Genomic DNA, 13,103 nt, shown 5'->3' on the forward strand with positions numbered 1-13,103 from the left:
TGTGGGAGGAGGAGATTAGAGGGGAGTAGAGAAGGAGATCTTGTGAGGATCGGAGGTTGCGTGCGGGTATGTACCGGGAGACTAGGTCAGAGATATATGGAGGAGACAGGTTGTGAATGGCTTTGTATGTCATGTTAGGGTTTTGAACTGGAGTCTCTGGGCAATAAGGAGCCAGTGAAGAGATTGACAGAGAGGAGAGGCTGGGGAATAGCGGGGGGACAGGTGGATTAGTCGGGCAGCAGAGTTTAGGATGGATTGGAGGGGTGCGAGAGTGTTGGAAGGGAGGCCACAGAGCAGGAGGTTGCAGTAGTCAAGGCGGGAGATGATGAGGGCGTGCACTAGTGTTTTTGCAGATTCATGGTTGAGGAATGTGCGGATCCAGGAGATATTTTTGAGTTGGAGTCGGCAGGAAGTGGAAAGGGCTTGGATATGTGGTTTGAAGGAGAGTTCAGAGTCCAGGGTTACCCCAAGGCAGCAAGCCTGAGGGACGGGGGAGAGTGGGCAGCCATTGACATTGATAGATAGGTCAGTTGGGGGGATTGAATGTGATGGCGGAAAGATGATGAATTCTGTTTTGTCCATGTTAAGTTTTAGAAATCTAGCAGAGAAGAAGGATGAAATAGCAGACAGACATTGTGGGATTTTGGTTAGTAAGGAGGTGATATCGGGTCCAGAGAGGTAGATCTGTGTGTCATCAGCATAGAGGTGATAATGAAAGCCATGAGACTCTATGAGCTGTCCCAGGCCTAAGGTGTAGATGGAGAAGAGCAGAGGTCCTAGAACTGAACCTTGGGGGACACCGACAGATAGGGGGCGAGATGAGGAGGTGGTCTGTGAGTGAGAGACACTGAATTTCCTATCTGTTAGGTATGAGGAGATCCAGGATAGGGCCAAGTCTGTCATGCCGAGAGATGAGAGAGTTTGTAGTAAGAGGGAATGGTCCACTGTGTCGAAAGCAGATGACAGGTCTAAGAGAAGAAGGACAGAGTAGTGTCGCTTAGATTTGGAGGTTAGTAGGTCGTTGGTGACTTTACTGCAGTTTCAGTAGAATGGTGCAGTCGGAAACCAGATTGTAGGCGGTCGAAGAGGGAGCAGGAGGAGAGGTGGGAGGACATCTCAGAATGGACGTGTTGTTCCAGTAGTTTTGAGGCATAGGGGAGAAGTGATATGGGGCGATAGCTAGACAGAGAGGATGAGTCAAGGGAGGGCTTTTTGAGGATTGATGTGATTGAGGCATGTTTGAAGCATGAGGGGAAGACACCAGTTGTTAGTGACAGGTTGAAGAGGTGGGCTAGGGGTGGGATGAAGATAGTGGTAAGGTTTGGGATGAGGTGGGACGGGATTGGGTCAAGTTTACAGGTGGTGAGGTGTGATTTGGAGAGTAAAGAGGAAAGTTGATCTTCCGTAATGGTGGAGAATGTGGTTTTGGAGGGGGAGGGTTGAGTAGGTGTGGGGAGGGGCTGTGGGGGCTCTAGGCAAAAGCTTTGTCTGATGGTGTCAATCTTCTGCTTGAAGAGTGAGGCAAAGTCTTCGGCTGAAATAAGAGGAGAGGGAGGAGGCACTGGGGGATGGAGGAGAGAATTTAAGGTGTTGAATAGTTGTTTGGGCTTGTGAGACAGGGAGGATATGAGAGATGAGAAGTATGTTTGTTTTGCTGCAGTGAGTGTGGACTTGAAGGTAGTGAGGGACTATTTGAATGCGATGAAGTGCTCATTGGAGTGGGACCTTTTCCATCTACACTCAGCAACCCTGGAGGCCCGTCGCAGTTCTTTAGTTAGGCTGGTGTGCCAGGGTTGTCTGTTGATTGTGCAAGCTTTGGTATGTGTGAGGGGGGCGACTGAATCGAGAGCTGCAGCTGTTGTGGTGTTGTATAAAGTGGCAGCAACATCTGCATCATGTAAGGAATTAATGTCTGTAAGAGGGAGAAGGGATTCAGAGTGAGTGTAGGTCAAGGTGTTTGAGATTTCTGCGAGGGTATGCAAGTTTGTGGAGTGGGGATTGTTGCCCTGGAGAGGAGAGGGTAGAGAATGTTAGTAGGTTGTGGTCAGAGAGAGGGAGAGGTGAGTTAGAGAGGTTACATAGGGAACAGAGGTGGGTGAAGATGAGGTCCAGCGTGTGGCCGTCTTTGTGGGTGGGTGTGGAAGACCACTGGGTAAGACCGAAGGAGGAAGTGAGGGATAGAAGCTTAGAGGCAGCTGAGAGGGAAGTGTCAATGGGGATGTTGAAGTCGCCCATGAGGATAGTGGGGATGTCAACGGAGAGGAAATGAAGTAGCCAAGTGGTGAAGTGGTCAAAGAAAGTGGTGGCTGATCCTGGGGGGCGGTAGATGACAGCCAGTTGGAGGTTGGAGGGGGAGTAGATGCGCACGCAGTGCACTTCAAAAGAGGGGAAAGTAATTGAGGGTGGCAGTGGGATATGGGTGAAGGAGCAGTTATCTGAGAGGAGGAAACCTATTCCTCCACCGTGCTTGCTGGTGGGGCGGGGGGTATGGGAGAGGTGGAATCTGCCGTACAAAAGTGCAGCAGGAGAGGCCGTGTCGGAGGGGGTGAGCCAGGTTTCAGTGATGCCGAGAAGGAAAGCTTGTTAGTGATGAAGAGATCGTGAATGTAGGAAAGTTTGTTGCAGACCGAGCGCGCGTTCCATAGAGCTCCTGTTCGGGGGACTGGGGAAGCGGGGGCTGGGCGGATGGGTATAAGGTTAGAAGGGTTACGAGAGTTTTGGGATAGATCGTGGGTAGGAGGTGGAAGTGACAGTGGGGATGTGGTGAGGAGGGCCGGGATGTGAAGAGATGTCTCCGGCAGTGAGGAGGAGCAGAGAAAGCGTTAGTAGGTGGGAGCAGGAGAGGGCATGAGGTGGCTGTCAGTGTTTGGAGGCAAAGGATTGTATGTTGAGGAATAGCTCTGAGGAGGAGGTGAGATGGGTGGGGAGAATGGAGGGAGAGATGAAGAATTCGTTACCAGATGTAGGGATTAGGGGTGGTTGGAAAAGGTGAAGGATTAAGGGGGTGAGAGTGAAAACAAACACAAACATTGTTTACTGTGACTTAGTATCCAGTTACCTTCAGTTCACTTCAGGTTCAATTCAGATATAATTCATGTTTCTCACACTTCAGCTAGTGGCCACACTTAAGGTAATGGACACAGACTAAAGTCTGACACAGACTCCTGGCCCACAATATATTTGTAACAGAATGCATATAATGCATTACTACAGTATTGAAGTATATAGCAAAAATCAAGGTCCCCTATGAAGTTTAACCTTTCGACATCTGATGATCATATTGTAAAGGCCAATGGGTGAAAGGAATGGTAAGCGATTGACAGTGGCATTTAATGGGTTAACAGCAGCAAATGGACCTTAAATCTAATTGCTGCTGTAACATGCTGGCTATGTAAAACAGTTGACATCTGTCAGGTATGCTAACATATGACGTACCAGTATGTTCAATGGTGGTAAAGGGTTAACAGGAGTTTAGTGTAACCTTCCATCTTCCAATCTTATAATATCCAAAAAATGCATATAAATATAAAGTTGCAATCATAATTATTCAACTCCTATTGCACATTATGTTTATTAGCAAAATTTACAAATAAGAGCGGCTTAATTAGCTCAACACAACTAATATAACAAGTGGTTTCTCCAAATTAAACACAAAATGCCATTTTTAATAACTACTGTAGTCTCAGAATGATACAATTCCTACATGACAAGTGTCTTTACTACATTAGAACACCTTTGGCTGTTATGACCTGCTGCAAATGCGATGCATAACCAGACAACGGCTTTTGGCAGTGTTTCTGAAGACATTTAGCCCATTCTTCATAAGCAATGGCCTCCAGTTTCCTAATATTCTCTCCTCTTAACCTTTTGGACCATTCTCTTGACATCTCAAAAATATATTTGTGAACTGGAAGCCATTGCACATGAGGAATGGGCTATGGTTCCTCAAGAATGATACCAGAAGCTGGTATCTGTCTATGCATCATGTTTGTAGCAAGTCACAACAGCTAAAGCGTGCTCTACTAAGTGCTTTAGAATTAGTACATGAAGAGGTTGAATATTTCTGAGACTGCAGTAGTCAATAAATTAGGCATTTTGAACTTAGACAAGCACCTTGTTTTATTAGTTATGTCTTTAGTATTATAATTGTAGTTATTAATATATTGCAGAGAGCAGAATGTTTGTAAGTGTTGATAATAAACCTAATTTACAAAGAGGGTTGAACAATTGTCCTGCCACTACCAATGCTTATAAAGACATCCTCTATAGTAACTCTGAAATTTCCTTCACAGAGTCCCCCTGAAGAGGTTCAAATCCATGAGAGAGGTGATGAGTGAGCATGGTATCAAAGCCCCAAGGGTGGACCCAGCTTCAAAGTATTACAACCAGCTTGCCGTTGCTTATGAGCCTCTGGCTAACTATATGGATGTGAGTAGTAATGATATTAGATTAGTAATTCATAGACTAACCTAAGGGAAGATTTCTAAAAACGAATGTTATTAGTTCTAAAGGTACATAGATTAGAAAAACTGTAAACGTAGTCATTGTTTTTGTTCTTTCTTTGAGGATAGATGTCATACTATGGAGAAATCAGCATTGGCACACCACCCCAGAACTTCCTCGTTCTGTTTGACACTGGATCTTCAAACTTGTGGGTAGCCTCAACCTATTGTCAAAGCCAGGCATGCAGTAAGTAAATGAAGATTTGAGGTTAAATAAGTATAAGTAAAATAAAAAGTTAGAAATATTTGGCTTCATGATACCTAACTTATGATGCTATGACACCAGGAGGCAATTTCAGAAAATGAAGCTGCATATTAAATATTGGATCAAGAACTAGTTTAAGTTGTAACCTTGCGGTAGTTCTACTGTAGCATTAAAGACACAACTAAGATACCTGAAATTCATAAGTATCATCAATTTATCATTCCTATAGCAAATAATAAGAATATTATGGCTCTTGAATGTGACAATGAAAAAAAAATGATGCTGGGTCTTAATGGTCCAAAATGATTGTGTCCTCAAGGGGTTTATAGAAATATTATTTTGTTAATTATGACTGCTGATAAGCTGTGAGCAACACTCATATATTGTTCATTCATGTAACAGAATCAATGATCCTTGTATTATTTCCCCAGCCAATCACCCTAACTTCAACCCAAGTCAGTCTTCTACCTATTCTTCAAACAACCAGCAGTTTTCTCTGCAGTACGGAACTGGAAGCTTGACTGGAATCCTGGGATATGACACTGTCTCTGTACGTGAAGCTTCTATTTAAATGTATACATTTGCAAAAAAGAGTAAATTAATTCTAATAGATGAAGAAGTTTTTTTACAATCCACATAAAATTCTGACTGACCCTCATTCATGAAAACTGGTGTTTCCTCCTCCACTCTTAATGAGGGGCATGCAGGAATAAGATGCGCTGAATTTATTAAGAGGAACATGCCACTTAGTGAACTCAGCGAATCTTATAAGTGACCTCCATGTGCCTCATCAGTAATTTTACTTGAGTCTGAAGTAAGAAACGCCGCCACTTTTAATGAATTTGTTGGGCAGGTGATGCCGCACCTGTCCTGCTCCAGCTCTGCCTCACATTTTGGCGGAGCTGCCCGAAACTGGAGTGACGCAAACATTTTGCAACTTTTCAAAATATTCTGGCATAAACATTTTGATGAATTGGGGCCTACATATTCATGAATTGATCACCTGACTATAAATATGCTTTCCTTCATCTCCCAGTCCCATGCACGTTAGTCAGCCAATGTGGCAGGTCTGGCCAACCATTTAATGTTTACTGGATCCTCTCAAATCTTCCCTGACGAGTGATGGCTGATGGCCAAGAGAGAATTCAGTGACAGATAAATAAGGTGGATTGATGATCTGTAACCTATTCATCAATTACATACATTGATTTAGATTTTTCCTCCTCTTTTCCCAAGAACCATAGCATTTTTTTCTGTCTGCGTAGATATGAGGTCTTATTTTTTGTGGAACGATTTGTAGTTTGAAATTACATCACAACTTTTACCTTACAATGTACTGGAAAATAGTAAAAAAAAAATTCCAAGTGTGGTGAAATTGTAAAAAAACTGCCTTTGTACCATTGTTTTTTGGGTATAATTGGGGACAATCTGGCATTTTTATTGATGTAATATCTGGGTAAATACGACGTCTTATCACTTTTATTTTGTATTTCTGCAGATGTGTATCTACCCAAAAATTGCAATTCTGGCATTTCGATTTTTTTTTTGCCAAACAGCAGTTACTTTACAATTGAAATATTTTTATACTTTCATAGATCAGTCTTTTACGGACGTAGTAATACTGAGTTTGTTTATTTTTGAATATTTTAAATATCTTTATTTTTAATGTGGCAAAAAATAAATAATTCAAAGTTTTCATTTTTTACACCCCCTTAGGGGACTTTTGCCTGCGATTGACTGATAGCTTTTTCTATATAGGACAATACAACATTATAGCAGTATATTTAGAAAACAATGGTTTCCTTTGAAGCCCAGCGACTAGCTGAGCTTCAATAGAGTACTGATATGGCATTCACAGGGGCCTTCAGCACACCCCTGGCTACCACAGTAACTCGTATGAATCGGAAGGGTACAGTCCCCCAGGGGCTTGCTGGCAAATTTTAGCCTGGGGGGCAAGCACACAACAGTGGGCCCATCTTTAACCTACTTACCTCAGGCTGCTGCATAATACAACAACTGAGCTTACTAAATAGATACGGGAGCAAAACCAAGCTGTCTATAGTTATGCGAGAAAATCTGAGCTTAATACATGGATATGGGAACAGGACTAAGCTCACTACATAGATACGGGAACCAAATGTTCAGTATTTGGTCAGTATTTTACCTCATTATTTGTAAGCCAAAACCAGGAGTGGGTGATAAATACAGAAGTGGTGACGTGTTTCTATTATACTTTTCCTCTGATTGTTCCCTCCTGATTTTGGCTTACAAATACTGAGGGAAAATACTGACCAAGTACTGAATGTGTGAACGTAGCCATAGGCCGGGGTCACATGAGAGTATGTTCTGTCGTGCAAGAGAATTGGGGCCGATTATACAAATGACAACTCTGTCAGAGTGTGAGCCGAGTGTCATCTTACTGTGATCCGATTGTCTCGCATGAGAGAATCGCAGCACAGGTGCAAAGTAATTTCTCCATCTCCTCGATTGACTGTCTCGGCATATATCGGACTGCACTGGGATGGCATCCGAGTGCAGTCTGATGTTTCACTCACATCCATAGACTTGTATGGGTGCTCATGATTTGATTCTTGCATGCACTTGCAGCATGCTGTGATTACTTTCCCATACCGTATCAGCATGAGAATATAATCACAATGACAGGACTCGGCCGTGCACAGGCTGCAGAATTTAAAGGTGCAGTGCCTCCCAGCTACTAAAGCAGCAAGCGGCTGGGTGGCCCTAACTAGCTGCTGAGGGAAAGGCCCGGGGGGCATATGCCCCCCTGCTCCCTGGCCCAGCCAGCCCCTGCACTCCCCAGACCTTGTGCTTTGTGTCGGTGATTTACAACAACATCTAAGGGGTTAGCAGAGAGCAGAACTTGACTCTGCTAGCTGCTGTTAGGCTAGAAACAGACTAGTGAATGGCATCCCATGTGATATGCTAATGACCCTCGGCTCCAGCTCTGCTGCGAGCGTGAGCCGAGTGTCAGTGCTCTGTGCTCCGATCCTCTCGCATTGGAGAATGGTAGCACAGGTGCGGAGCAGGCAGAGAGAGTAATTTCTCTATTTCTTCCATGGCCTGACTCGGCGTATATCGGACTACACTGAGATGACATCCGAGTGCAGTCCGATGTTTCACATGCACTCATAGACTTGTATGGGTGCATGTGATCTGAGACTGTTCTCTCATGCCATCAATCAACATGAGAAAATAATCGCAGATCTGAGCTGCCCCATAGAATTACACTGGGCTGAGCGCTATGCAATGTTTTATCACATATCAGCTGTGTTATACGTCAGTGTGACCCCGGCCTTAGGGGCAGATTCTGGCTGTATAACTCCTGAACCTGCATTATACATGTTGAAAGGTTCAGTAAGGGATTAATATAAATCTGTGACTACTACTATTCAAACTGATATATGTATTTTGCCATTCTAAAGCACTAGGAGAACATTTTTTACAAATCTTCAAATGATCACAGATGTCAAACATGAATTTAAAGTTCCGAATCAGTTGTTCCTCACAAAGTTATGCATATAGGAGTGGTCCGGGATTATTAAATTGATTACCTATCTGTGTAATAGGTCATCAATGCTAGATTGGTGGAGGTCTGACACCTGGCACACACACCAATCAGCTGCTATCTATGCCTGCAGCCGCTGGATGTAAGCGATGTATGGAGGGGAACGCCACAGTGGCCACAGCTGAGTACTGCAGCTTATCTGCTATTCTCACTCGACAGGGAGATAAAATACATACAGCACTTTGTAGCAGCTAATAACCAATGTGCAGAACTGTGCTGTGCCCCTCTGTACTTTACATCCAGTTGCTGCAGGCGCTGATAATAACTGGTGGTACCAGGTGTGAAACTATCACTGTTATAATGGTGACCTATCCTAATGATAGGTCATCAATATGTTAGTTCCGGACAGCCCCTTTTAAATTACAAATTTACCTATAACAGCTAATAGTCTCACCTTTAAATATTTGCTTTCCCATAGATCCAAAATATAGCTATTTCCCAACAAGAATTTGGCTTGAGTGAGACTGAGCCTGGAACCAACTTTGTGTACGCACAGTTTGATGGTATTCTGGGTCTAGCTTATCCATCTATTGCCGAAGGAGGAGCCACCACCGTAATGCAGGAAATGATCCAGCAGAATCTCATTGATCAGCCTTTATTTGGTTTCTACCTGAGCGGGTAAGGTTATATATTCTGAAAATTCTGGTTTCTTGTTTACTCTGTGTTGTAACAATTATCCTGAATGTAAACTTATGCACATCATTTATTTTTTTTTGCAGCCAAGAGAGCTCTCAAAATGGTGGAGAAGTAGCTTTTGGAGGAGTTGACCAGAACTACTACTCAGGACAAATCTATTGGACTCCTGTCACCTCTGAAACATACTGGCAAATTGGAATTCAGGGGTGGGTGCTCAAGCCTTAAATGGGTTCTTCCCTACTTGGACAACCGCTTCTTAAATATTATACTACCTAGAGTAAAAAAAACAACAACTGATACTTACCTCCCACACCAACATCGTTCCAGTGGTGACTGTCTGCTGGTGCTCGCGTGACATTTTTATGCCAGGTGAACGCTGCAGCAAACCAGTGGCAGCTAATCGGCTGCAGTTCCCTCAGACATCCAAGTTTTGTCCAACAGAAGTGTAAGTGATGCAGCCCATTAACGGCCGTTGAGTGGTTATAGCGCTCACATGAATGTTACATGAACACTGGGAAACCCAGTGCCAACATCACTGGTATGGCGCTGGTGCAGAAAGATGACTAGAAAGTTAATCACATACTAATTTCACTGGGTGACCCAGTGCCAACGTCACGGGAATGGCACTGGTGTAAAAAGATGACTGGAGATATAATCACATGCTAGTACTAGTTCTAGTTCTGGATAAAATGATCCAGCTTGGGCTGGTCAGTTACCTGAGGAATGTCTGAGGAGGACAACCTGCTGTCTGCGTGAGGAGACAGTAATCCGCTCTTATTCACTAATATTGACCTGACATGACTGGCATACTAGTATTTTGGAAAATTGGGTGTTTTACTTTTTTTAAACACTTAAAAACATTTTTTTTCAAAACTTAATACTTGAACATGCGAATCTATGGTTAATTCAATGCTCCACGAATGTAATAAATATGGAGCAGTGTCCATCCTGTCAATCAGGTAGCCGATTAGACACTGCATATGGAGGATCTGATTGGCTGTAGTTTATAACAGACCTGGAACAGACTTTTTTTCAGACCTACGGATGCCATAGCAATTAACTGGTGCCTCATAATCACGCTGTGGGGGTGCCATTGGGCTAACAGTTGGAGCGTTCTTCCATTGTCAAACGCCAAACAACAAAAGCTGAATGTATTTCCTTTAGATTCTCCATCAATGGGCAAGCAACTGGATGGTGTAGCCAAGGATGCCAGGGTATCGTTGACACTGGAACTTCCCTGCTGACAGCCCCTCAAGGAGAGTTCTCCTCCCTCATGCAATCCATTGGTGCACAACAAGATCAAAATGGACAGGTAAGATAAAATGGCTGCGTATGGCAAATATTTTAGTCAAGTCAATTCTATAGTTATATATTTTCTGTATATGTTTATGAAGTTGGTGTGATGCTAAGTATTAAACATTCAGTAAGCACAATGTCTTCTTCATGTTATGTCTATTATATGTTATAACAAATACATGTCACTACTTATTTTCCTTGGATTCCAAATGTGTCCACATTCACATTTTTCTTCACAGAGCAGATTTTGTACACTTTTCTGTTGCGTGTAGATGTTTTGCTTTATTTTACATCGATCACCCTAAATTGTAGTAATAATTGTATTTTTTTTTGCAGTATGCCGTGAGCTGTGATAACATTCAGAGTCTTCCCACAATAAGCTTCACCATTAGTGGAACTTCTTTTCCACTTCCACCATCTGCCTACGTTCTTCAGGTAGTCTTCTTTCTTAAAATACAATTTTTGGGGGGCATGTGACAAAAATTAATGAATATTATTTATATTGTGTTGTGTTTTTATACATTTAGAGCAATGGATACTGCACTATTGGTATTATGCCAACTTACCTGCCTTCTCAGAATGGACAGCCACTTTGGATCCTTGGTGATGTCTTCCTCAGGCAGTACTACTCTGTATATGATCTGGGAAATAACCAAGTTGGTTTTGCTTCTGCTGCATAAACCAGATATACTTGTTAGTGGTGTGCATGATTTTCCTAGTAACAGATTATTAAAAATCATTATACAGAATGGGTATACAGTATGTTGCTTAAAATGCCATTAATAAAAGTGTATAATCAACTCAATGTTTCTTGAATATTTTTGAAAGGCAATGATATGTGGATATCCTGAACCCTGAGGATACTTTTATTGTGTAATTTGGAAGCAATGATTTAAGTTATGCTCACGTGCTATTCTATAAGTTCTAATTAATTAATTCTATAATTAGTTGCTGTCATTAAATTTAGAGTCATGAGTCCATTATTGTAATTTACTAAAAAAAAACACTCAACCCCGGAGAAGAGCAATGTTACTATTAATTTGCTAGTAATAAATATTGTTTTAAATTTTTTTAAAAGCAACTTTGAACAAATCTTGTAAAGTGTAATGCTAGATTGAAATGATCCGGTTGTGCATAGATCTCTTGTGATGTTCAGATCATTATTGAATTAAAAATTGAAGAGGACATTGTTAATTTGTAACAAATAACATGTTCCAGTTTCAAATTGCATTACCATCATAATAACAGAAAATGGGAATATATAAATTTTCCACCAAGGATAGCAAACCAGACCGAAGAGGTCCCCTGTCCAAATTTCTTGTAATACAGACAACACAAGCTCTAATTCAGCTATACCTTCAATAAATGAGCCTAATACATGGTATTCCAGAAGCAAGATGTCTGATAGCAATACAAACCTGTCTGCTAGTAAGTCATCTACAGCAAGTACCCCACACATAGACATGGATACAGCATTTCAATCAGGAAGGCTATCCGTAAGAAATAAAAGAAAGGAGTTAGCTAGTAGTCGTGACATCACAAATACTAACATAGTAATGTATACATCTGACACAGATGAAGAATCGGAGGACATTTCCCCTAACATAACTCCTTTTAAACGAAAACCAAGATTGGAAAAAGCAAATTCTCCTTTTGCATATTCCATTTCTTCCATATCTACAGCAACAAACATAAACAGTGATATCTGCCAACCTCCTCCCCCCTTGGGGAACACAGACAGTCTAGTGGCCTCTGTAAAATACTTGTCAGACCTTCTGACATTTTCTATTCAGCAGGTGAGCCTAAACATTGACAATAAATTTGCTGTTATTTGTACACAATTAGAAGCTGTGAACCAAAAAATTACAGACACCGACAAGAAGGTTGAATCTATAACTACCAAGCAAAATACACTGGAGACAGACCACTACTTGCTAAAAAGTGAGGTTAAAGCATTAAAGGCAAAGCTCACCAATTTAGAGGATTGTAAAAGAAGATTCAACCTAAAGTTCAGAGGTGTCCCAGGAAATGTCCCCCCCCCTCAGATCTTGTTCCATACTTCCAAGATCTAATTCATAAAGCTATACCAACTTCCTCTACTATTGACCTCAACACAGACAGGGTCCACAGATTACAGAAGCCCAGCTTCCTCCCAAAAGAGGTCCTAAGAGAAGTGATTGCCAAGCTCCATTTCTTTCAAAGAAAAGACCGCTTATTAGATTACCTCGGGAAGCACAAGAATTTGCCCCCCCCCCCCATATGAAAATATTAAAGTATTTCTGGATTTCTCAATGGAGACTTTAAAATGCAAGGAAATCATTTACAGGAATAACCACCATGCTGAGATCTAATAACATACCCTACAAATGGGGTGTTCCCACTAAACTCATTGTGTTTATTCATGGAAAATCTCATCTAGTCTATGATCCAGATGAAGGCTGGAGCTTTCTGAAAAATTACAATGTACTTGGTCACAAATGTAACCCTCCTCAGAAAAGAAGTCAAGAACCTCCAGAGTTGCATACTGAGAAGGTGTAAAAAACACTTTTTCATTGTACTATTATAATGATATTTAGAGTTTTTTCTTCCTATTTCCAGGTTTTATAAAAAGTCTTCTGATACCATTTTATTGGATACTATAATTGTAGATGTCCTAATTTCAGGACTCATGGGCGGACTCCGCCAAACTTTTTCACCCCCCAACACCAGGGAGAGGTACTTGTGAGCTTGAGTCATGCAGTTTTCGTTCTCTCCACCAGATCATCTGAGGAAACTCAGTTTTTTCTTTTTGGTATTCTCTTGTTTTTGATTTGTGTTTCTGAGTGTTTTGAAAACTTTGTGTTATTTACCCTTTTTATTTTCACAGGTTCAATTGCCT

General features: G+C 41.8%; 1 protein-coding gene across 2 annotated transcripts in view; it reads left to right on the forward strand.

Moving 5' to 3' along the window:
- The window catches only part of LOC141223046 (gastricsin-like), a 488,086-nt gene extending 477,061 nt beyond the window's left edge, over positions 1–11,025 (forward strand). For both annotated transcript variants that reach the window (XM_073666750.1, XM_073666749.1), the window contains exons 2-9: positions 4,293–4,428; positions 4,572–4,689; positions 5,139–5,257; positions 8,712–8,911; positions 9,013–9,135; positions 10,094–10,241; positions 10,562–10,660; positions 10,753–11,025. In XM_073666750.1, coding sequence (XP_073522851.1) covers positions 4,318–4,428; positions 4,572–4,689; positions 5,139–5,257; positions 8,712–8,911; positions 9,013–9,135; positions 10,094–10,241; positions 10,562–10,660; positions 10,753–10,905 — 1,071 coding nt within the window. In that variant the 5' untranslated portion in view covers positions 4,293–4,317 and the 3' untranslated portion in view covers positions 10,906–11,025. The remainder of the gene's footprint in view (positions 1–4,292; positions 4,429–4,571; positions 4,690–5,138; positions 5,258–8,711; positions 8,912–9,012; positions 9,136–10,093; positions 10,242–10,561; positions 10,661–10,752) is intronic.
- Positions 11,026–13,103: the final 2,078 nt, after the last annotated feature.

The sequence above is a fragment of the Phyllobates terribilis genome, unplaced genomic scaffold (assembly GCF_046119375.1).
Source record: "Phyllobates terribilis strain yellow unplaced genomic scaffold, ASM4611937v1 Scaffold_2__4_contigs__length_985480577, whole genome shotgun sequence".
In the NCBI taxonomy this organism is placed as follows: Eukaryota; Metazoa; Chordata; class Amphibia; order Anura; family Dendrobatidae; genus Phyllobates; species Phyllobates terribilis.